Source organism: Harpia harpyja, chromosome Z (assembly GCF_026419915.1).
Source record: "Harpia harpyja isolate bHarHar1 chromosome Z, bHarHar1 primary haplotype, whole genome shotgun sequence".
Lineage (NCBI taxonomy): Eukaryota > Metazoa > Chordata > Aves > Accipitriformes > Accipitridae > Harpia > Harpia harpyja.
Genome location: NC_068969.1, coordinates 112,235,699 through 112,260,842, shown reverse-complemented (window position 1 = coordinate 112,260,842; position 25,144 = coordinate 112,235,699). Strand labels below are relative to the sequence as shown.

Genomic DNA, 25,144 nt, shown 5'->3' with positions numbered 1-25,144 from the left:
CAGAGTTTCTAATAATAAACATTAACTTCCTTTGTGCAACCTGCTTCCTAGCAGTATGTGGGAAAAATGCCAGTTCTCATGGTGACAGAATCATTCACCATAATCAAGTCAGTTAAAACAGTTATTTGTAAAATCTTCTGCAAATATTTTAAATAATTCATCTAGCAAACATTAGTTCAGCAACTTAAGACTAATTACTGCAGTTTTCCTTTAAATGTTCTTGCCCTATGTAAGCTGATATTTATCTCCAAAAAAAAAAAAAACAACCAAATTCTAGCACAAGAGGCAAAAAGGCATGTAACCCAGTAAAAATTGGCAAGCCAAAAAGTTTATTTTTATGTGATTTTATTTTTGATTGCCATATGAAGATTGCCATATGATGATGGTTCTATGGTATAATATGCTGCAAGGATAATTCACACAAAATCCTGTCCACGGCACTTGGGCTAATAAAATAACAAAGACTCAGCAGACAAAAAAAACTTGAAGAATTCCTGTTTCTTTTGCTAATAAAATCATAAGAAGGCCCCTATAATTTGCTGCCTCCAATCTTAACACGGATGTGTCAGCAAATTAAATGTATAGAAATTAGAGATCCTTATGACATAGGAAAATGGTAACAGCTTTGTCTAAAATGTTGAAAATTTAGGCGTGGATATAGCTTGGGCACCTACATAAAGAAATTCATATTTACGTCCTAAAATAGGTGACCAGCTGTGATCTGCAAGAATTTACAATAAGGCTAAGTAGGTTTGTCATGCACTGAAACGTAGAGCTGAAAGCGCAGTGTAAGTGCAATAATGAACAGCGCCTTACTGTAACATGGGCACAAGGTATGCCATGTTATTTCTAACACAGCTGCTGGGCTGTGGTCTTAATATATTAAAGCAAAGCTGGCCACTTATCTTAAGAATGTATTTATTAGATTATCACCATCTAATGGGATTTGACAGCACTGATAGGAGTTCATATAGGCTTACAAAGGAAAAGATCTGAAAATTCCAGAATTCAAAGATAGTCCTTCCTCCAATTTACCATTTCTATGCCTTGTTGGTGTGCAAAAGTGCACTGAAACCTCAGAACAGATTTTAAAATTTGCCCATGTCTTGTTAACATACTGCAGTCTTCAAATTTACACAGAGCTGCAGTTCTCCTGGTTTTTCTCAAGTGTCACTCATCTAATTTAGCATGACAGCTGAGAAACGATGTCAGATGCGTTACAGTTCAGTTTAAAAAACATCCTCTACCTGGTATCTCTGCAGTGATTGTCTTGCTGCTCCCTGAAACCTCTTCATCATCATCATCTGATGAACTCGTGCTCGAGTCACACGTCAGGTCACTATCACTGGTACTGCTGTCCTGCAGCAGGTTGTACTTCTTGCGAGCAGCTGCCTCCCGTTTCTGTCTTAAGAGCCGGATTCTTTCTTTGTGCTTTTGGCTTCGATGACCTTTTACCTTGGTAACTCGACCATTCTGCTTATCACTAGACTGTCGGTTTTTCTTGGCAGCCATTGTTGAAGTTTCACTTTCAGACCTGGATCGCCTGGATTTCCTCCCAACTGCAGCCCCAGACACCGCAGAAGGGTCTCCCTCTACAGCAGCTTCAGCTTGACAGGGCTCATTCTCTTCTGTGGAAGACAATGTATCTGAGTCAGCCAGATGCCCACTGGAAGAAGGGGAAAGCATGCAATGATTAGAAGAGTCACTCTCGTAAACTCGACCACCCGTTGGCTTATCGCTCTCTGTAGATGCTAGCTGAGACTCTGAGGAGTCTCGCCTCAGTTCCATCAGTAAGCAAGGCATTGAAGAGAGCACCGCAGAGTCTGCTGCAGTGGGCACGTTGTCTTTCTGAGTTTGTGTCTCGAGTTCTATAGGTCCGTCTTCATCAGGAGCAGTCTCTTGCTTTTCAGAAGTCTTTGGTGGAACTTCTGAATCAACAAGTTCTTCTGCTTTTCCCACTGCCTCCATCTTCATTTCAGAACACCAAGGTCCTCCTGGTCTCAAAGCATGGAGCACGCGGTCTGGAAGACTGGGTGAACTAGATAGGGACTTCAGCAACACAGAAGCCTGCATGAGAACAGAACAGTAAGAATAATTTACCCAAATAACTCACTTAGTTCTGTTCTTCACAATATTACCTAAACCACTCATTGCTTTCAATTACAGACAGTGTGGTTCGGTATCGTATTGGGTTTCTTCATTTAGTTTTTCCTAGTGAACTCATCTTGTTACAGCAAACTATTCTTCCTTTTACACACCCATGAAAGACAGCACTAGAATCACATTAAACGTGGTTCACCTCACTACAATAATCAAAACAGATCAGAAAATAATAAAAATATTTCTAACCTTTTACTCTAAAGTTAAATCAATATATTATAAGCAACATGCGCTAAACTTCTTTACCTAGACCTTTAAACATATTTTAATGGAGAATATTAGCCCTTACGAACAATGCCAGCCTGAAAATTCCCAGACTTGGTAGTCATCTACCTGGACAGACCAGAATATAGTTCAGATTCCATATCTATGAGAAATCTACTTTCAGTTGAACAGGACCTCAACCTTATAAAACTACTATGTTTTTCTGGTAATTCACAAACTTACAGTACCAACATGACATTGAAGAAATCCAGTCACTTTGAGCACAAACCGAGCAGCTGCTGAACATTACAGAGCAAAACTACAAACACCTTCCTTCTCCAGTGGAATTGCTCTGCCAGCAGATCTCACATAACCAAGCTGTATTTACAAGAAACACCATAAAGCGATACTAAATTGTCAAGGACACTGGGTTTACGACATCTACCGGCAAGGTCTTTAGAAACATTAGCTATGTGTAACACAGATTTGTTCTCAGCACAGAACTACCACGCTAGTGAGTCACGTAAAGACTTTTTAGGAGTATCTAATACACCATTCAAGCGCTCCTTGAGTGTCTCCCATACAAGTCCTGCTTGCATGAGAACCTACAGGCTGACCTAGTTTCTCTCAAATCAGCCAGGAAAACAGCATCAAATAGTATGGGCTGCAAGCAAGAAACAGTATCCACCCACACCAGTATCCTACATGTTACTTCGAATTATAATTTAATAAATTGCATTGCTTCAGTGCAAATACAAAAAACCCAAGCTATTTATCTGATTGACAACTTGCACATTATCAACCCAAAAGTACCTGAAGCACCTTCAGGGAAATTTTGTTTTAGAGATCAATATTTATAATTTTATATTCATTATTCACACATTGCCTTCCACCTAAATTTTCACTTGGAATTCAACAGAAAGGTCTTCCAACTACCACATTCCACTTACAGACGAATGGTATGGAACAAATCGTTTATGGGTTTACAAGTATAGTAAATGATAAATTCATGCCACTTCAAAAAAAGCATAGATAAGAAAAAGCAATAGCAAGATTTAATCTACTGTTTTTAAAAAATGCATTCCTGCAGACAAGGGCAATTATTACTTGAGCAGCCTGAGAAAACATGGATGGTTCAGAGAGATTTTTCTGTACCCTGACAATCCTTCTTCAGTTTCCTGATCCATCCCGAGCTGCCTGTAATTGTACGTATGTCATTGCACGCTGCTTCCCCCCCCTCCATCCGCAGCAGAGAGTAAAGCTACTTCCCTGCTTCTAAAAGGTGCTGTGAAAAGCTCAGTGTTGTCCTGGCTGCCCTAACCCACTTTGAAACTTCATTTTTAAAGAATACTAAAATTCATGCTTCCTTCAGGCTAATGAATGAAATGGTGCAAGGGAATTATGAAAATATTTATGGAAGAGAAACACCAGTTAAGGAAGGAAAGCTTAGTTAGTATCAGACAACACAAGAAAGATGGAGATGACAACTCTAGGTCTGCTAAATATGAAAAAAAAAAAAACCCCGTCCCAAAAAACCCCAAACCCCAAACAAACAGTAAACCCAGCATTTTACTTCCCAAAAAAGAATAAAATACACACTGTAAAATACAGGAACATATATATATATAAAGAAAAATGTTTGCCAATGCTTGCAGTGAGTAAAACTCCCTTGAAAGCAACTTAAAAGAAGAATTTCTGGAGATGGTAATTTAATGTAGGCAATAAATATCGTGGAAGAACCAATTTATTTCCAAGGCCACAGCACAGCATCAACAAACCCAAATGATGAATACACGTTCCAAGACATAAACGTATCCCAATACTGTAATAAAATCAGTATTTCTATATACTTCATCTGCAAATCTACATTATTAAATAATTCTCCTATTATACAGGTAAGTAAAACACAGATTTGATGACTGAATGACTGGCCAAGAGTTATACACAGTGGGGTACGTATTGTACGTGCTAGTGCAACTCCCAGCTTTGCTCTGATCATGCACTTTGAAAAGAAAAATATCTTTTCTAAGAGTTTTGAAATGTATGTGTAAGGAAAAATTTGGCTGCTCAAACACATACCAGAAGAATATTAGCCCGGCCAAACGAAATGTATTTAAATATTCATACTAATAACTGCAGAACAGCTTCTGCACTATTCATCGTTTTAGCCTGGGGAGCATAAAGAACAGAGCTCGACACAAAGCTAAAGGGCAGCCGAAGTGAACTAGAGACTCTTTTTTCACCAATGTCCTACTTGGGAACATCATCTACCTCACAGCTCCCAAAGGGACTATAAGAACACCTGCACTTGCCTTTCCATCTCTCTGGCCTATCAGAAAAAATTACGTTTCATCTACATGTTGACACCTTGCTAACAGTCTAATTACAATGACTTAAGAAGATTTTTTTATTATTAAGTACGATCTTACTTCAACTACTCAAACCACGCTGGTTTGATCCCTCATACAGTAATCAGTGAATTATATTTTCAGTGAGAAGGCAGCACAGGGACTAGTAACTGCACAAAAGTCTATCTGTCAACATTGACATGTGTTTCTGTGTGCATGGAAAAAAATACTTGCTCTAACGAGGTTTGTACTCTCCAGGTCCCTTGAACTGGCTATTTAAACGTCAACAATTTGAGTATTAGTATATATATTAAAAAGAACTTCATATTTATCTCAGTGGAAAAAAAAGTCTATCGTGACTCAAACAGACTTGGCTGCAAGGAAGAATACAGACAGTTCAGGGGAAAATATCTATGCCAAGGAAAGCTTTGTCTCAAAGAAAGAAAAAAACGCACTGATTTAGTTCTACTCAAGAAATGTATAGATCAGAGAGACTATATTGAAAAACTCCCGTTCCTTTCTTGCCACTCACTTTTCTAGTAACAGTACTAGAAAAGGTAATCTCAAGGTTATGCTAGAGAAAGAGCAGTTTTTTACTTAAATGAGAACGTCGCACTGAAAAATAAGTTGTGATGCTTATACACACAGATGGATACTTCATTAGACATTGCTTAGAAATGTCATTCTCCTTTTTCTGATGCACAGATACTGCACTGACAATTCTAAAAGGCAATTCTGTAAAAACTTCTGTGCTAGATTTTTCCAACAGAAATTATTTTATTTTCCAGCCACATGGAGAACACCACCAGTATGCAGAAGCCCTTAAATATCTAACTGTACCTTTACCTGGGAAATGTTTTCAAATTGTGCACTCATTTGTAAAGGCACAGAATTTGTACACTATGAAACCTGCACTTTAGCAAAGAAATCCAGAAGGATTTTGAAGGTCAGATTAGCAGAGACAGCCCAGCCAATCTCACAGTTCGCTGCCACTAACAGGGATGGGTTTTACCCCCTACCTAACCATGACTGCGCAGTCATGTTCCCTCCTTTGCACCAGAACTGGCTCATCCTTTCTTGGGTAGATCCACTTCACTAAGCCAGCAGAAAACAAAACTAGAAAATAAGTGAAATTTTCCACCAGAGCTGGCAGGAAGGAGGGAAGGGAGGGCAAGCACAAACCATCCCTTTAGAAAAAACCAAATCTGATTAAAAACTACCTGCTGTTCAGTCTCATCATACCTTGAACCCACAGGTTCCGGCTAGACACAGGAGAGGGCACTGAATGTTTCTTTCACAGCACTGTTTGCTCTGAGATTTTTGAAGATAAAAAATGATTAAAAAATGAGAAATTGAATTCAAACAGAGGTGTTAGTAGCTTTCTAAAGAACTACCATAGGATGTATGCTATTAAGTAATACATACTACTGCATAAAGAGTTATATCAAAGATGGCATGCATGCCCTTTATCAATCAGTAACTGGCCACCCATACATCCGTCACAATATTTTTGTTTGGTTTGCTCTCAGTAAATGTTGTTCTTTATAATTGCATATCCTGCAATGTCAGAAGGAAATGAGTTTCACCCAAACAAATGATAAGGCCTGAAACACTTAATAAACACCACGGCACCCTAACCTTAATTGTACATTGTCATTTTAGGTGTTATTGAACTGATTAACGATAAAGAATGCCTAGCATGAATGAATGAATGAAGCAAACCAGCTCTTTTTCTCAGCAGCTGTGGATATGAGATTCTTACTTCGGAAGTACTAAGTTTTTCATAGCTGCTTGCTGTTAAAAGTCACTTTTGTTTATTACCGACCCATTTCCTCTTACGCAGGGTCCAACAAACCACTTCTTTTCCCTGCTTATGACCATATCACCTTTGTATGCCAGCTCTAGCAATTGTTTAAATGAAAAAAATTATCTAGCAGAACACTGTCTTTTAATGCCATTTTAGCTAGCACTGAAAGAAAACAGTTTGAACAACCTAGCTCCTTGCACCACTAGCCATTCATTTGCAAGCTGTAATTTTAAAATGAGAAACTGTACCTACATTTTTGCAGAAAATAACATCAAGTACGTTCTTTAAGCTTTTGTGACTATGTAAATGAAAAGTTAAACTGCACTGCTGCATAGGAGTTACCTGTTCAGAATACACAGCTAACTACAGAGATCCTTCCAGAGCATCTACTACCTTCTAGCCCCAGCGTCACAGAAGTCACTATTTTCATCTAAATCTGAATTTGTTTTCATATTTATACAGAACTAAAGGCTATAGTGGCTCATACTTACATAAATGGTTATTTCCATCACCAGTGGATTACATTATCTCACATTTACCAAACATATCTAAGCATAGATGGAATAAATCAGAGGTGTAAGAGAGGTAATGACAAATTATACAACTGAGGCTAATAAAATTATTTAAAACAGCTGACTTCTTAAAAAAACGTATACACTCAGGCAAGCTTATCAAGAACTCCAAATCAAACACTTGATAGACTATGTGTCTAAGGATGGTGGGTTGGGAAAGGACCAAAGCAGCACATGCCCTGGGTACTGAAGAGTTGACCGTGACGCACAAGTCCACTTTGTAATACAGGAGAAACTTTTGGCAAAGACCAAAGCTACGTCCCCTTCTGACAGAGCCACGTAACTCTGAAGATGTGACTCTGGCCACTTCTGAAGCTTCGCCAAAAACCTTTGGAGTTGTACCTGCGTGGTGTTGTTGGGGGTTTTTTTTGGTTTGTTTTTTTTTTTTACTTGAATCGCCTTGCTTTCCATTAAAAGCCAACACACCTAATTCAGCAAACTCACCAGTAACATTCTAGTACAAATAACACATACAGGTATGCCCAACAACAAAATGTCTAAGTAACTAAAAAATAATCAAGCCAAACCATTAGACTTCTACCAAACAAGACTAATCTGCATCCAGACAAATGTAGATGTACCAACGCTTTCTGGACTTCCCAACTGCTGTCTTTTGGACTTGTTCATCTCCTCCCCAAGATACCATACATTCTTTTTTATTTTCTTATAAGTGTCACACATACCCATGCACTTAAAACAACAGAAGTGTGACCAGCACCCAATTTAACCCAAGACAGTTGACTCAGCTCTGTGTGGATGTGTGTGCACGATGCTCTAGAGCAGATTTTTCACAACACTAAGCCACCCCCACATGGATACTGTGTAATTTATATAGTGTTCCTTTGAAAATGCTGCCCTAAAGCTGACTCACTGGCATACAATTCTACCTAAGGCACATTTCTGGGAGTGGAGCTGGCTCTTTATCAGATGATTCATAAATCAGGCCTGGTAGCAATCCTAAAGAATAGGACCCTTCACAACCAACATGGTAAGAGAATTGCTGTGCGAAACAAAAGAAGAAAGGATTAAACTAATGCTGTGTTTCAACTGGTTTTGCATAAACAAATGAAGGTTAAAAATAAGTTGCTCCTACTGAGTGCTCAACAGGCTGCATACACAAATTATCCAAGACTGAATAAAAATTACAGGTATACGTGTTAAAACAAAGGTTTGCTGAGCATCCTTTGCAACCTTGAAAAGCAACATTTTTCATCGTAAATAAGAAGCAAGACTTTACATTTAAATACAGGTTTTTGCATTGTAATGCTTCATGCACATATTCTGCCTCTTTCAAATGACAGGTAACTACCAGCTATGGGTTAGTTCACAAGCCTGCACACAGGCTTCCAGAAACATTCACCAGCTGCACTGGAATCCCACACACACACAAAAAAAAAAAAAAAATCACAGTCCTCATAAAAACAAATTCATTAGCATACAGATAAAGGCACACAGGGTTGGCTGCACTTAGCCTTCTAAAAGCCTCATTTCTTCCTCATAGTGAAACCATTTTTCTCAAGTGTGCAGCGATTTAAAGTCCACAATGCTCTCTACTCTAAAAATTAGAGGGTGCATATTTTTATTGCTATCTGTTCCACAAAATTTAAGCAACTCGCTCTTGTACTTTTTCATTATTTTCAACAAAACTATTGGCAGAAATCAATGCTAGGATAGCCATGCTTCATTTCTTTTTCTCTCTGCCATATATTAGCTTGCAGAAGATCACCCTACTGAAGATAGTCATACAGATGTACCATCTTTTTCTAAGATTTTGAGTTTAACAAATTTTCCCACATTACCTATTCATTTCTGTTACTCAAAGGAAATGTATTCTGTGCTTCCTCCGCTGGTTCATGCCATTCTATATAAACAGACCTCTTCTCCTCAAGAAATGTTGGTCTATTGTTCTACAATGGTCAATAAAGTAATGCTCACAGAAAAGCCACATTTTAAATTGCTTGAGCATAACAGTAACAAATTAATCTTGATTTTCAGAGCATATATTTTCTTTCTATTAAGAACAGTTATCTGAAATATCCTGAAACTAATCAAACATTGTGTTATTCACCAATAGCTCCAACTGGCAGATGAGGACAACTGCAATGTAACTTTGAAGTAGTAAAGTCTTCTTAGTACTGCAGTATTCATTCGAGAAGGGCTTGTGCTGCAGTCGCCTGCAAAAATCAAAGCCGGTCCAGCACAGACAGGCACAAATGTTAATTGCTATTATTTGGGAATCTTGAAGCAGCGATGAGTGCCATGGGACACAGGCTGCAGTTCCAGGAGCCCTCAAGTCCACTTCTCGTAGTCCACTGGCACTGTTAAGAGGAAGAACTGCCTACCTGCTGGGCCAGTTAGCACCCATCAAGTTCTTTTGTAATTCAACTTCCCAGAGGAAAGCTGTGCACCTTAACACGGGGCTAGTTGGCTGGATGAGATCGGAGTCAGGGTCCAGAAGGACAGCAAGGAGAGCATCTTACACAACAGACAGCAGCGACAGGCCTGGAGCAAGGGAGAGCATTGGACCGTTCACCTGATCTTGCAAAACACCACTCCAAAATTGCATAACCCTTGACATCAGGAGGAAAGATAGTCTCAGCAGATAAGAGAGCTGTTTTGTCAAGTTCTGCATAACGTTCCTTTCAGTAACAGTGCTGCCTACCGCACCAACGCTACAACCGCCCGGGCTGTCTTGCGGGCACTTCCACAGCTCACGCAGCGACTCGCCAGCATCTCCCCATCTTTTACAGCTATCTAAGAGCTCAAGTCACCGAACTAGAAGCGGTATGGATTTATGACAGCCATTTAACAAAGATGAGTTAAGAGATATTAAGTGACTCTACAGTTTGTAAGTATTTTATGATCGGACCTTTTTACACATCTTTGCCACAGAAAATAAACAAAACCGACCCTCAGGTATTTCAAAGCTTCAAATACTTTAATTCAACACCAGTACTGTGTCTTTGCTTTAAGCCAGTATCTTCCTGGCATAGGGCAGTAACATACCCATTTTATGGTCTGGCCAACTGAAGAAGAGAGATCAGGTGACATGCCCAAATTCTACAGAAAGGCTGGAAAGGAGCTGTAAGCCAACCAAACCCTGATCTGAAGTCATTTTCTCACCCACAAGCCACTAATATTATTCATTTGTTTCTTTAATTATTAAGCTAGTAATATAAAATCTAAATACTGCAACATGAATTTGCAGTAGGTATATTACTGAAAAAATAAATGCTATCAATACACTAAAGGCAAAGTCACATTGCATTCCAATTATGAAAATTTTAGTAACAGTGAGATACCAACTGTTGTTGGGCTGTTCTTGACACCAAACCCTTGATCATTTTTTGACCAGTAATAAGAGGTCCCAATTGATTTCAACACCCACAAGATTGCTAACGATCGATACCATAGTCTTTACATGTCCAAAGTGCTCCTGAAGAAGAAAGCACTCATGACACTGGTCTATGATGACCTAATTAGGACTCAATAAGCAACAGGTATAGGTAGCTTCACTGGAAACAACCCGCTACCTTCTCACCAAGAAAGCTCGCTCATGCCACTGAACCATACTCAAGAGCACAGCTAACTCAAGTTAGCTAACCTTTGAGTCTGTATCTTTACAAAACCTAACACTCTCACTTGAGCTTTCCTAAGAAACTAAAGCAACAAAAAAGTTAAATTCTTGTAGGATGCCACAGCCACAGACAAACGTCTGCGGGCACTGGCAGAATTAAAAGGACTGTGGCACGGTCTGTTATGGAAGGAGAACGAAGCGTGGTAAAGAAAAAGGACAGTGCAGGAGAGGGATAATTTAGAATAAGCTTTTGACAACAGATGAAAAATCCAGTATGAAGTAAACACAGGTTGGTTCTAAAAAAGAACAAAAGCCACCTTGGGTATTTCAAAAACCAGAACTGATTAGGTCGAAAGCCAGTTACATGTGCATTGTGAATAATGCCTTTAACACTGGTTTTACTATCAGATACTTCTTCCTACAGTGTTTACTCCCAATTGGCAAAGATGAAGAAATCTGACCTCTACTTTGAGAGGATAACAGACAGACCAGGAAACAGACATTTCTTTCCCACAACATACGGAAGACTTTGCATATATTTGACTACAGAAATTAAATAACAGCATGTAAAAGGATACCAAGTTACCAGCTATAAAAAGAACAAAAGAAAATTAAAAGGTAGTTTTCATCAGTACCATACAAGTGCTGTGGGGGGAGGGGGGGGACAGGGGACGACACACAACACAACAACACCCCCCCCCCAAACCCCCAAACTTACCGACCCTTAAATAAAAGCATAATTTACCCCCAAATGATTTGTTACATTATTGTTCTTGATTTAGGAAAAAGAGGCTCAGCTGGCAGAGCTTTCATAAGAATAAAACTAATGGTTAGCAACAGGAGACAAACAATACAACTTCCCCAGCAAAAGAATAGAAGGAAAAAAGTGCATCAAGTCGCGAGTATTAATTCAACCCCATTCTGTTCATTCAACACAGAATCTTATTATTGCTGTACCTTGATGAGTTCCACACAGACAAACAGTGAAATCCACTACAGGTGTTAAAAAGTAAGAAAACCATTTTGATCTTGTAAAACAGAAAAGGGAAATCAAGTGTCTGTTATCAAACCAACTTTAAATTGAGGCAATGTCTATAACTTCATAAGCCCTCAATAATTAGCTGACTCTGGCAAGATAGTCACTAAACTTCCCTAGCTTAGTTTTATGGTATTCACCAATTTCTGGATTTTCTTTATTACAGTGAGCGGACCCAAAGCTTGTGAATTGCCTTTATGATGACTTATTAATATCAGTAACTGGAACCATGGAAAATAAAACTTCACCTTAAAGGCTTTTTTAAAACAATACTCAAAGAAATGGGCTTTTTTATAACTCCTCACAGATTCTGCATAGTGCTGATCAAAAGTATTACCAGCTCTGGAGGAACCATAGCTATTGACAACTCAAATTGTATTTATCAGTCATTCAGCTCACGGGCACTGCTACCCACAATGACAGCTTCATTTCCAAAAGACATCTTACTAAACACAATGAATCCTCAGGCTACCAGCATTTCATCCAACTTACTTCACTAGGAGACAGCCTCTAAACCCCCCTTATCTTACATTGTATTTCCAACCACAAGCATATGGAATTAGTAGACAGCTTCCTGACCTACTCTTTACCAATCCTTCTTCCCTAAAATTTTTCTTTTGCCAGATTACTTAGAACTGTCTCTCCAGTAAGAGCTGGCACTCCCTGAGAGCAAGAACTGGGAGAGTGAGCTGAGGAGTCAGGAGATTACCAGCTGATGAGAAATCCACAGTACAAGAGAACAATACTGTCTTAACCTTACCTGGCTATCATGTTAAGCTGCTGCTTTTTACTTCACAAAGTTTGACAATACTATTGGAGCACGCAGCGCCAATCCCAAACTGGTACCATGGAAATGCAATACTCCCAATGAAAAACAAATTTCTGAAACGGTAATAACTGCATCATCACACAGACAACTCGTATTATAAAGTCTGGCTCTTAGTTATTCCCAGCTCTGCTCCTGTGAGTCACTTGGTCTCTACCCACATTGGATGAATGGAAGTGAAATCTGCCTTCTCTAAAATAAGTCTTGAAAAGCTAATGACCAAGCACCATGAAACAAGACATTACAGCAGAAACATAGCAAGAACACTTATCCAATCATGGTCTGGCTCTTCCTGCTCATTTCCAGGAAATTCTGAAGCATCAAAGCAGAAGCGCATTGTGCAGGGCACTGCAGAAGTCGCACTATGAAGTAAAATCCATGATCCATGTATATTGAAACAAAAATGCTAGCTTGAAAGAGTCTTGAATACTTGCATTTAATTAGAAAGTGACCACCTGTTCTGCTTATGATTAACAAGCTGTCAGATTGAGTCCTAACAGCTTTTAAGCTGTCCTCTTGGAGACCAAATATCACAAGGCATGATGCGACTGAAGCATGTACACTATTCTGCTACTTAATTTCTGAGCATCCAAGAGACAGAATATGTGGTCAAATTGATATAAAACCCTAAATACCTTCTTAAATAAAAAGGGATGTTAGGTTGGATCATTCAGAATCTAAAGCTGACTCACCAGACGACCACGGGCATGTTACTTGACCCCCCCGTGCATTCAGTAATGCATCTGCAGCAGTGTAACAGCAACACCTCAGCAACTGAGCCGCATCTCATTTTCAGTCCTGAATGAGTAATCGATGTGTGCCCAAACTGCAGAAAGTCAGTCATATCCGTGGAGAAACTGTACAGCCTCTATTCATGCTGTTCAGACATGAGAAGAGGGAATACTAACAAGTGGGAATGGGCAACCACAAATTTAAATTCTAACCCTTAGCAGTAACACTGAGCAAGTGACAAGGTATCAGTCACTCCAGTCTAGCTCAGAGATGTACTCTGTTATGAGAAAGCAACTGCAGAGGCTAGTATTTACACTATATGCACATTTTCATTTACAGTCTCTTTCATCCAGTTTTCTTTTTGCTCAGAATTGCACATTTGTAGACGTTGCACTCTATACCTCAAGTCGCAGACTTGGAACTGTATTATGCATTAAAAACCTGGAACAAAGATGCGACAGAAAGACAACACAAATCACCACGAAAATCATACTAAGTTCCCTGCAATAGTATTTGCTGCCACAGATTCTGCTGTTGTAACAGTTCAGCTGCTCCTGAGTTACAGTGCTAAAGTTAAAGGCACAAGTGTCGGTCCTCTGCTGAACTTCGACTCACGTACTGGAAAACCAAGACAAAAGTGGTTTCCTTGCCACGTAAGCCTCGGGTTCTCTCGGAGCTGCAACTGCGCAGTGACACGCACCGTACCACATAACTTTATCCCAGAGCTCTTTCCCAGCACTACGCCTGTCCCCCTCTCCCACTGCTGCTTCATTTCTGGTTCCCCATTGCTACCGATAACATTCAAGCCAGCGAAGATTTTCAAGTCTTAGTACTTCTTTTCCAGAGTGCTTGTTCTGACGTGCGAGTTATACGCTTGTAACTATGGTATTTAAATCTTTCACTCTGATCTAGTAAATGTGTTATTAAATCTGCTGCTCAGTTTCTGTCAATGTTTACAGTTTTCTAAGTCATTTAGTCAACTGCAGATAAAAACACAGAAGCTGAGATTGACCATAGACCCAATTCTGTCAAAAAGTACCATCAACACACTAACTTTGAAACATTATAGAAAACTAAATAGAGGTTGCTTGAAACTATTTACTCATTTTAAAAGTTTCCAAAGCTTTAACATATCTAGTGGTGACATTTCGGTCAGAGGGTAACCAGACAGTTGCGAATGCTCCGTCTGCGGCCGCTTTCACAGCGTGGTACGTAGAGACTCCCATCTCATTAGCAGATGTTTAAGTGAGATGTTGATACACAGGTGGGTCATAGATGGGCATACATCCTTGGTGGAGCAGGGAGTTGACGTGATAATATACAAGAGATAGCGAAGAAAGTGAACAAAATCAAGGCAAGGCAAAGTAGCCTACATTTTAAAGGTAAACAGACTGCAAGGAGATGGGAGGTCAGGACAACCAAGGCAATTCTTTCTTGTTGCTCTGATCAAGTTACACCAACTTATCTCGCTAATGCTTAGTGTTCAAAGCCCCTCATGATTCTCTATATTTACTCTTTGTTCATCCAATCTTATCTTACCTCATTAATCCTCACCTCCTCCACACTGTCAGCTGCCAGCGTGATCTGCCCATTTGTCAAACATACACAAACACCCTTCCTACCTCTCTTTTATCAGTTAGAGCAGTCCTTGGTTTGTGTGTGTTGTGACCACTCCATATCGACCATTCTCAACTGCCTTGCGGTTGGCTTCAGGTTCCTTCCCCTTTCCCCTCCCTCCACAGTACCCAGTTTAAAGTATCCACTCATTTCCCAACTTGTTTGTGTGCTTTAATTTCTACCAAGCAGGCAGCCTTCGTGCACTTATCGAGCACAAGCATAGATGGCCAGGCTGTACTGCAATACACATCATAACGCTTGACTGTGTAAGAAGACCACAGTCCTTTCCTCTTCCTGATTTCTCAGGAATTTCTCATTGCACCTCTTCATGATGCCAACTAGCAATTAGGCTGAAGAGCAAACAGAAATAGTCGACACATTATAATTAAAAATTCAAGTGTTTAAAAATGAGTCAGAACTGTTATCCTCGTACTTGAGCATAAATACCAGCTGCCCAAACTCACGTACTACCTTCCATCACCCCCACTGTCCCTCCTCCTAATCCCCTAGACAAAACACCAGTGTTACTGGTATACCAGAACCACAGAAAGCAGTATTTTACTAGCTTTTCGTAGCCGCATAACCCTCCCCTTTGGAGCTTCTCTTGCCAGCACCAGACTGCTCTAGAAGACTAGATGTGAGAAATACTCAGAAAACGATGCTTAAAAGTGATTGCTGTTGGATAGCTGAGTTCTCTGCACTTCATTCATCTCACTGCTTTTGAATCATACACGTATAAGGGGGGGGATGTTGGGGTTTTAGCAAACACATGACAAACAACTTACTGTACTCCTTAGAGCTCGTTACCAACATATTCGCTCTGCAAAGGCAATGTTTCCCTCCTCCAGGGCAACAGGGGAAGCTGCACTGTTGTGACTGCCTGACTTTCAGCTCTTGTATCACAGAAACGGCAATTACAGGTGTTAACTAGGGCAGGAGAACCACAGGATGAAGACCTCAAAAAAGCACCATACCCAGTTTCCACCTCAAGGTCAAACATTAAGTTTTTTAATAGACTTAAGCAACGTAAGATGCTTTAAGAGAAACATTTTAAATTTAACCTTTCTTTGCGGTTCTAAGGGGAGAGCTATTACTGTTTGTACTTAAAATTTTAGCTTGAAAACTGGAAATAGGCTAGCACTTGCCTATAAGTGAAACTTTTTCGGTCCTGTGCTTGACAAGTACCAGAGAAGACTTAAAAGCAAACAGAATCTTGGGGGTGGGTGGGTGAGGGGAATTCAGAGAAATTTTACGTTTTTAAAGAGATGCTCAAGGGTTCAAAGATTTACTACTCATTCATTTTTAAAAGCTAGAATTACTTGCCAGTGGAAAAAAACCCAAACCAATACCAAACAGGATTGACTTATGCCACAGCACCTCTACACACAGGTTTCTTCAGCCTTTGAAATGCTGTTGGGTACTTTGTGCTGGTTTACAGTGTGTAACTAGTTACAACCAAGACCTTGTTTAACCAAGTTACTGCAGTTACGGTTTCACAAAGGTACCTACAAACTTTAATACAAGTAGCCTTGTTCCACTTTTAACAAACTAAGACATAAATACAATTAGATGCTACTTAACAAAGGGGGAAGCTCTCCCTACCAGCTACACAATGTAAACAAAAAAAAAAACCAAACCAAACCCCAAGTCTTTCAGAGACTGGCCTTTTAAGTAGTTGTCCAATAACCTCAATGCAAGGGAAGTTACAATACTGGAACTGGGGAAATAGTTAAAATATTACAAGTTTGCTCAGACTGCCTTTTTCCTTTTTAAAGAGAACAAGTAGCACAGTTAAATTTTATATTCTCCTCGGATGGCTGTGTCGCCGAAAGCCACATCTGCAACCCATTAGATGTTAGGAGCTCAAGGGGAACTCAGGCTAGATAAGCAACGAACAACTTGAACTTTTTTTCCACATAAAATATATACCCCCACATCATCCAAGGTAAACAAAGCAGCAAAAAAAAAAAAAGAAAAACAACCTAGAGAAGCGTAAAACTAGAGCGATTACACGCCTTGTTTTTCAAAGCCCTTTCCCCCCCAATAGCTAACGCCATCCCACGACGCGTTACAGAAGTCCTGGGAAACACAAAGTGGCCAGAAGTTGCTTCCAGGAGCTGTGGCGAGGCTTTCATCCGATGACTCCGGGTAAGATTAGGACAAAAAAAAAAAAAAAAAAAAAAAAAAAAAAAAAAAGCGGCGGCTAGGCTGGACTCCTGCCTCCCAGGCACCGTGCCGGGCCCTGATGGAGGTCACCCCTCACCGAGGCGGTCACACCTAAAAGCCACCCAAGGGGCCCCCACGTTTGTCCTGAAACCCCTCTCCCGCCGCGGAGGATACCCGGCTCCGCTGGGACCAGGCCCCTCCGAGCCGCCCCGGGGCCGCTCCCGCCGGGCCCTGAGGGGAAGAAGCCGCTACACAAGGCGGACGACGAGGCCGCTACACAAGGCGGACGACGAGGCCGCTACACCCCCCCCCCCCCCCACGGCCACGGTTCCGGCGCCACCGCCGCTGAGGCGAGGCGGCCCGACCCGGCCCCACGCCGGAGAAGCGCAAACGGGCGAACCCCGACCGCGCCGGCCCCACTCACCTCAACGACTCAGGGCCCCTCCTGGCCTCCCCCGCGGGGGGCAGCAGCTGGGACATGGGCGGCCGAGGAGGAGCCGGGTCTCAGCCTTGTTGTTGTTGTTGTTCTTGCCGCCTCCGCCGCCGCCCGCCCCCCCCCCCCCCCCCCCCGCGCCCCCGACGCCAGAGAGAATGTCACCGGAGGCCGCGGGGCTCCGCTGCGCGGCGTCACTTCCTCCCTCCCTCCGCTGCCGCCGCCGCCGCCGGAGCAGCCGAGCGCCGCGCAAGAGCGGCCGCCGCCCGGCAACAGCGCCACCCCGCGGCCAAGAGCGGCGCCGGGGCCGTCAGGCTCCGCCCCCTCCCTCTCTCTCACTCCTCTGCCCCCTCCCGCGGCGACCTGAGGCGGGCGGGCGGGCTGTCACCCACCGCCCTCCTCACACACACCCTGACAGCCCTCACACTCTCCCACCCGTGACACTCACACAGCCCTCCCCGCCCCACAGGTCCTGTGGGGGTCCCCGCGGGGCATCGCCTGAGGGGACGCGCCCGGCTTCGGCCGGAGAGAGGCATGTGGTGGTGAGGCTGAGAGGGCGTGAGGGGAACGGCGGCTGGCAGCCGTCGCCGGGGCTGTTCGCGCCGTGGAGTCGCCCGCCGTAGAGGATTGCTGAGGTAAATCTGGCGGGAGGGAGAGCTGGCTGCGGGCTAACGGCACGCCGCTTGGTTTGGTTTCCCAGCGGCGAAGCAGAAGCGGGCAAACCGAGCGCGGCGGTTGGGGCCGCGCTCACCGGAGGAAAAGAGCAGTGGAGGAAGCAGAAGGAAACGAGAAGAAAGAAACGTCTTGCCCCGGCACAGGGGCCGGCTGACGAGGAGGGCCGAGCTCGGGAGAGACGCGGGCGAAGGCGGCAGGAGCCCGGCAAACGTCTCTCACCGGTCCCTCGGCCGACGCTCGTTCTCCCTCCGACGCTGATCCTGGTGATCCTGCTTCTGCAGTCCGTGAGATCAGAGACCCGGGGACTGGGTGGGGGAAGCATGGCGTGCAATTAGGGCGACATTATAATGCACGCAATAAACCTCGTTCTGACGTTTCTTAATCAGAGTATTTAGCTTTGCAGCCCCGGGGTATATATGCTGCAGAACTGCACAATACATTGTAGGTAGTGCTCGGCAATTTGAAAACGTGGCAGCAATCATTTCAGTATAGTCCCTAAATCCTGATCGGGGCCTACAAGCGCCTGGGAAATTCAAGTGTTGAACGTGCATCGTACAGCAGATGCTGTACCCTTGGAGGATCCCGCTCCTCCACAGCCACTGGTCATGGCACAGAATCGTTATAGGGTTGATAGTATAGAAACACATGTAGGCATCTACCTCCTCCCCCAAATCACGTACATGGATGTGCGAAACAAAGACAGACATCTCATACGACCTCAGAAGAATTTATCACACTGAGGAGAAATAAGAGTGAGATTCAGGTAGGAGTAGAGCTACATATTCGGGAATTCACGGTTCTCTTTTAAAACAGTACGTTGCAAGGTATTTCTCACCACACATGTAAGAAACTTCCTTTGCAAAAGCACCAGCCTTGTTGGTACATCCAATATTGGCGGTGTCAGCAGAAGAGGGAACAAGCAGGGCGCTAATGAAATCTGCACTTAAGAAAAGATAAAACCTGCCCTGCGTGGGGCTGCTGGGGGCTCGAATCCAGAGTCTGCTCTGATTTCCTATGTGGCTCAAGCCGTGCCCTGTCGCCAACTAAAATCAGCCTCCACAATCTGGCCGGCTACTTCTGGGAAAATAATCCAGAACCTGTATTTACAGGGGAGGATGTGCTTTGGAGGCATGACTCCTGAAAGACACCCGGAGGACGGCATGCTGTTGCACAGGCGTTAGGACACGGCGGCAAGGAACAGGCATTGCAGTTTTGGACAGCATACAGAAAAGCATAACGACACAGGCGAGGGCGGTGAGCATCTGCCTCGCATTTGCAAGAAGAGTGATAAATGGAAAGGAGCTGAAAGAGCCACGACTGAAGGAATCTGCAGGCTGGAGGCATTACGAAAGAAAAAAAGAAATTCTGACTATCATAGGTACAATGGAATTAGTAAACTAAGCAGGGAGACATTAGTGATCTGTAAATATTTGAATGAAGTAAGTGGCATGAAGGGAGAAGACTGGTGATACGTTAATGATTTTAATGGGGTGAAATTAGGGAAGGGCATGTTTAAGCTGAGGATCAGGGTGGAAAGCTTTTGAATGGAGAACTGTAGGCTGGAAAATTGTCTCCCTAAGTGAAGTGGTGAAAGCTTTATTGCCTGAGATTTTAAATGCCAGATTAGGAGATATACCAGGGGACTCATTCTGAATATTCAGGGAGATGGCTGTAAGATTAGGAAGGGAGAAGGAAAGGTAAGAGGTGGTACTGGCTCCAGGAATTTAGGGAGTAAGCCCAGCGCCTCTTCTAGGCTCCTTTGGCTTCGTTTTATCATTCTTTGACCACCGCTGCCAAGAGTGAAATGATTTCAGCATTAGTTACCTCCACGGGGAAGCAGCAAGAACTCCTCCACCACGAAGAAATGCGGTTGAGAAACGCGAGTCTCAGTGGGACATCTCTAGACAGGATCACCGGGGAACAGAGCGGCAGAAGCTCCTTCAGCTGCGGAGGGGCCCAGCGGTGCAGCCCCGCGCCCCGGCTTGCAGGGGACCGTCACCGCCACCACCACCTCCCCTCTGCGGCACTTGCGCTTCCCCAAAGACAATGGGAGGAAATTAGCTCAGCGCTGGAGCAGACGGCAGGAGCGACCCCGAGCCACGCTCCCGTGTCAAAGTAAAAGCTGGTTGTGAGAGCACTTTGGGTCCTAAGGGCTTCCAGGCTGGCTTCCCTCACCCGGCTCTTGGCAGGGAGAGCGGAGCTCCTCCGTCCCCGCTCCCATCTCTTCCCCAGCCCCGGGCCAAAAGTTTCCCTGCAGCTCCAGACTGGGAGAATGACTTTTCAAGAGCCCATCGCCATGCATCTGACGGCGGCATCCGTGGGCACATCGCTAAGCATCCTCTGCAGAAAGGAATATATAGAAACTTCACCTTCCAAGTAACATTTAAACAACGCCCGTTTTCCAAGCTGGGCTGCAGGCTGCCAAGCATCTGAAATCACAAATGCGCCGCTGAAACCCAGCCAAGCCATCCCCTCGCTGAGCGCCCGCTCCTTCGCAAAGTCACCCAGAGTCCTCCACAGCCACCGGTGGCGGCCGAACGGGGACCACAGGAAAGGTGCCCGGGACACTGCGGGGTTCACCCACCCCCGAGCTACAGCCCGCGTCTCCTGGGGAAGGAAGAGAGAGAAAACCTTTCCTTGCTGCTGGGTTTTACCAGCCAATATTGGCTAATTAAGCAGCTGTGCTATGCTGCTTAATTAGCATTAAAGGCATATTTAGCAAGGGGCTAGAGGAAGCGTTTATTAGATTAGGTCATAGTTTTGGAGTTGTTGCTTGGGTTTTTTTTACCGGAGATTACACGGTTCAGGAAGGACGGTGTAATGCTGAATGACTCCAAGGCAGATGGAGGTAGTGCTCTATCCTCCCACGTAGGTAGTACCCAGCGAAGAGAGAAGGAACTGCAAGTTTTACTTTAAACACACGCTTACTGGTAAAGCCTCTGCTTACTCGCTTGTGGGGTTTTTTTGCAGAAGAAATATTCCTGAATTGGAGAAGCAGAAATCTTCAGCCCAGTACTGAATTTTTTAATGAAGCGAGCGTATAAGAAAACAAAAATATTTCTAAAGCCACTTGAAGTTACTAACAGCAACTGTGTACTCAGAGACAAACTGAAGGATTTCCTGCAGCATGCAAGGCAGCACAGACCAGGATTACTATTGTTTCACTGCTGACCCTGTAATTTAAAAATTCAAAGAATAGCTCAGAAATACAAAATCTCTCCTACACCTGTCAGAACTATTTAGTACTAGATGCAATGAAAAAAAAAATCTTAAGTATGTTTACAGACATTTTTTGCTTGTAAGTTCCCAAAACAGAATCCTGTATTGGAAGAGTATTTGGCGTTTTTTACTGGAGACGGTGTAAAATGCAACCAACTTACTTTTAAAATAAACACTGAAACTACTTTAATATTTTTAAAATCGTATTTAATTACAAAGTCCCATGTTAATATTCTCTATCTACTAAAGGATTGATATGAAAAAAAATTTTGAATACTTTTGGTCAAAGGAAACTTGAAAAGCAACCACAATGAAATGTTTGCAACAAATAGAGTATTTCTATAGTACTAGCCAAAATATATAGCCAAAAGAGATTGCATCCGCTTCTTTTGATTCAATGCATTTTGAGTAGATAGATACATATTTCAGCTCAGTAGTCTTAAATTTGCTTAATGTATTTTGCATTTCTCCAGCATTTTATTTTTATTATTCTGGTTTTAGTACCCAAATGCTTTGTTTTAAATAAATCTCTATCCCCTAGCCAAGTTGGGGATGAATTCTAGTTTTTTTCCTAAAGCCATTATTATTTTGCCTATTGGCCTGATAAGAACAGTATGTCACTTTGTGGTAAAACATATACAAGTTTACACTTGAGGTTGACCACGGGTTTTCATATCTAGTGCATAATTTTAATTTTTTTTTTTTTCAGGTGGAATTTGGATCATCACAATTTCCAGGCAGAGGAATTGAGCACACGGTGATAAAGCACACACATCTTTCACACTTCATCCATAAAACTGAGGGGACTGCAGCTCAGCCTGGCTCTGGCTCCAGCCCCACAGCGTCACACACCGTGGGCAGCTGCCCCAGAGCTGCGGGATCTCCACACAAAGCTCCCAGCAAGCACAACTGCTCTCAGCTTGCAGGTGTTAGTAGACGGGTGTCTCCAAAAATCAGGCTGGGAGTTCAGAGCAGAGCAGCTGATGTAATCTGAAGTGAGGCTGAAGCAGCAGAGGCCTCTCCAGGCATTCGTGTCATTCTCAGTTGGGCAATTATTTCATAATATACAACAGCCGAGGGGTCCAGCTGGCAGTCTCCTTCCAGGCTGCCGCAGCTCCTCACCACCCAGTGTGACCTCTGTGGAAACACTCAACAGCTGCCAGAGTAGAGAGCAAAGCCCAAAATCTAACATTTTCTCAGCCAAGCACTCAGGCTGGCGTGCTCCTGTCTTGGCAGGACCTCTGTGAGGCATTCCTGCGCCGGCATCCCATCCCTGCGCTGGAAAAGCTGGACCGCCCCAAAACACCAGCAGCGAGGAAGGACACCTCCGCTTGCCCTGCAAGGCGCTCTGCCCTTGCAAATGCACAACTGAAGAGCTGAGAAATCTTACTGACAGTCCACTGGCTGCATAAAGCTTGTTTATTTGACTTTCCCCATATCCATCAAAAGCTGAACTGTCGCACCTGACAACCGGCTGCTGATTTATGTTGCATGTGCTGCAGATGGCACAGCTGTGGCACACAGCTCGAATGCAGCTGCTGGGTATTTTTTTTTTCTCCTTGCGTTTCCAATGCTAGGAAGCAACACTTGGCTATCTCTGGGCAGCTCTTGAGTCAGTCTGGCCCTGCCGCTGTCTCTGTTCAGGCTCTTTGCCAATGAATGGGACACAGCACATGCTGTGAAACAGCAGCAGCCGGGGAGCGGTGCAGCTGCCCTGCGGGCACAGGGGGAGAACACTCCCCAGGTTTCACAACTGGTGCGGTGTTACATGATGAAGTGGTGCTAAGGGAGTGCCACAGTCCCGGGAAATCCTCCCAAGCCTTGAGTCATGGTTACGCGTGTGCAATAAAAAGCCTTCATCCAATATTAGCTGAGTAACTCTTGAGGCTCTCATTGCAAAGCAGGGCTGGTAGCATCCTCGAGCCCTCATCTAATCCATCTTTCTATCCCAAAGCACGATCAATGCTCCCTCATGTTATAAACACATAAGCAAAGCATTTCTGATCTGCTCTTAAAAGCCCCCAGTGATTAAGATTAAGATTCCTTAACTGTCAGGCCATGACCTCCAGTGCCTTACAATGGCTTTCTTGCTAAATCATTCTCTGATGTCTACCCAGCTATCTTCTGATGCCTTTCAAGATTATGACTTCTTTCCCCTTCCACAAGAGGAACAATCAGATTATGCTCTTGCTCTTTCCAGATTCAAAGACTACTCCCTTGCCGCCTTCTGGTGTTTTTTTGGCAAGAGGCAGCTGTACCTGTAGTCACCCCTGCACAACTGTGCCTGCTCTGGATTTCACATCAGTTACCTCTGAGGTAATTTCCCCTTAGCCAGTTTAGCCTACCTGTACAAAAGACAGCTTGTCCACTTGCTTTTGCCATCTTGATTTCTAGCCCAGAAGGAACTGAAGATAAATAGCCATGAAACTAAGGCAACTAACCCTTTCCTAATGTCTTGATTTAAAAACCTGAAACTAAACAGCAACTCCCACTGGTGTACAGAAGATGAGGCCAAAGATTCCCACAAGCAGCAGCTCTCTGAACATCCTTCAATTCTTCCCCATCACAGTGAAAGAAATCAGGTGAAGAAGGTCACAAGGTGAGGAGGCTGTGGCACTTTACCGACACCAGTGTCATTCCGAGCTTGCGGCTTCTTAGAAATCAGAGCCACACCCTAAGCATAATCAGACACAGATCTCATGATCCTATTGCTTCAAGGGAGGACATGAAGCAATAGAAAGAATCTCTTCCTACAGATCAGTGAAATCAATTTCTGCAGTGAAGTAACAGCTCCGGGGGACAGGCACACCATGCTAAATCATTACCATAATCTTTTGCAACTCTAATCGTAAACAGATGTAGCTACAAATTGTCACCAAGAGCACTGCTGCTATTTGTCTGGACTTTGCCCAGTACAAACAAGCCCTAGTCCCTGCTTGGTGTCCTTAAGTGCTGCCACCGTATCCAGATTTTCATTTTTCCCCCATCCACAGGAGATTTTCCTATTTTGGCTTTAGTACAAAACAACTTTAAAAGCTGGGGTGTTTTAAGGCTGGTGTGGTGGTGGCATGGAAGTAAGAGGAGGGCTCTGGGGACCCTTTTGGAAGATGACGTTTGAGGTAGAATTGGAAGGGACAATCTAGCTTCAGAATGATCACATCCCACAGTGGTTCTAAAAAAATATTCACGTATTTTCAGACCTAGAAAGGTCTTACTATAAAGCCCATTTTTGTTTTTAAAGCTATCGCTTCACTATCCATAAAGCTATTTTTCTACTTCTGTTTGCTTAGCTCTATTTATAATGTAAGGAGAAACAACAAGTAGTCAACAGTAGACTGGTATCTCTAGGAGCCTTGAACATGGGCAAACCTTACAGGTTAGTGCCGTGAGCTTCCATTTTCTCAACGAAAACTACTGAACCTTAGGAGGTTGATGCTGCTACATCTCAGCTCAGCTCTTACCTGTGCGAGCAGTACAATTTGCTGATCCCTGAAGCCCATACTACGACCCACGTGAAACATGGTCAGAGCTCGACCTCTTTCCACGAAGGTAGACAGCCATCACACACACAAGAAAATCCCCTCTGTGGGCTGTCTCGGATGCTGCAGGGGTTTAGAAGGCAATGGGAACTCCTATTCTGAGCCCTAGATCACAATTTCCATATTGTTCACTTTGATTCACATATCAAATCCCTGCTGAGGACATTAAGGAGAAAATTAACTGTTCACTTCTGTTTAAAGAAAGTGCTCAAACTAAGAAGCACTCCAGGCAC

The 25,144-nt window shown here is 43.3% G+C and overlaps 1 protein-coding gene across 3 annotated transcripts in view; it reads right to left on the bottom strand.

The window, feature by feature from the left end:
- Window positions 1-17,561, bottom strand: part of ARK2N (arkadia (RNF111) N-terminal like PKA signaling regulator 2N) — a 43,967-nt gene extending 26,406 nt beyond the window's left edge. For all 3 annotated transcript variants that reach the window (XM_052776203.1, XM_052776205.1, XM_052776204.1), the window contains exons 1-2: window positions 17,470-17,561; window positions 1,248-2,067 (exon numbers count right to left, since the gene is read on the bottom strand). In XM_052776203.1, coding sequence (XP_052632163.1) covers window positions 1,248-1,974 — 727 coding nt within the window. In that variant the 5' untranslated portion in view covers window positions 1,975-2,067; window positions 17,470-17,561. The remainder of the gene's footprint in view (window positions 1-1,247; window positions 2,068-17,469) is intronic.
- Window positions 17,562-25,144: the final 7,583 nt, after the last annotated feature.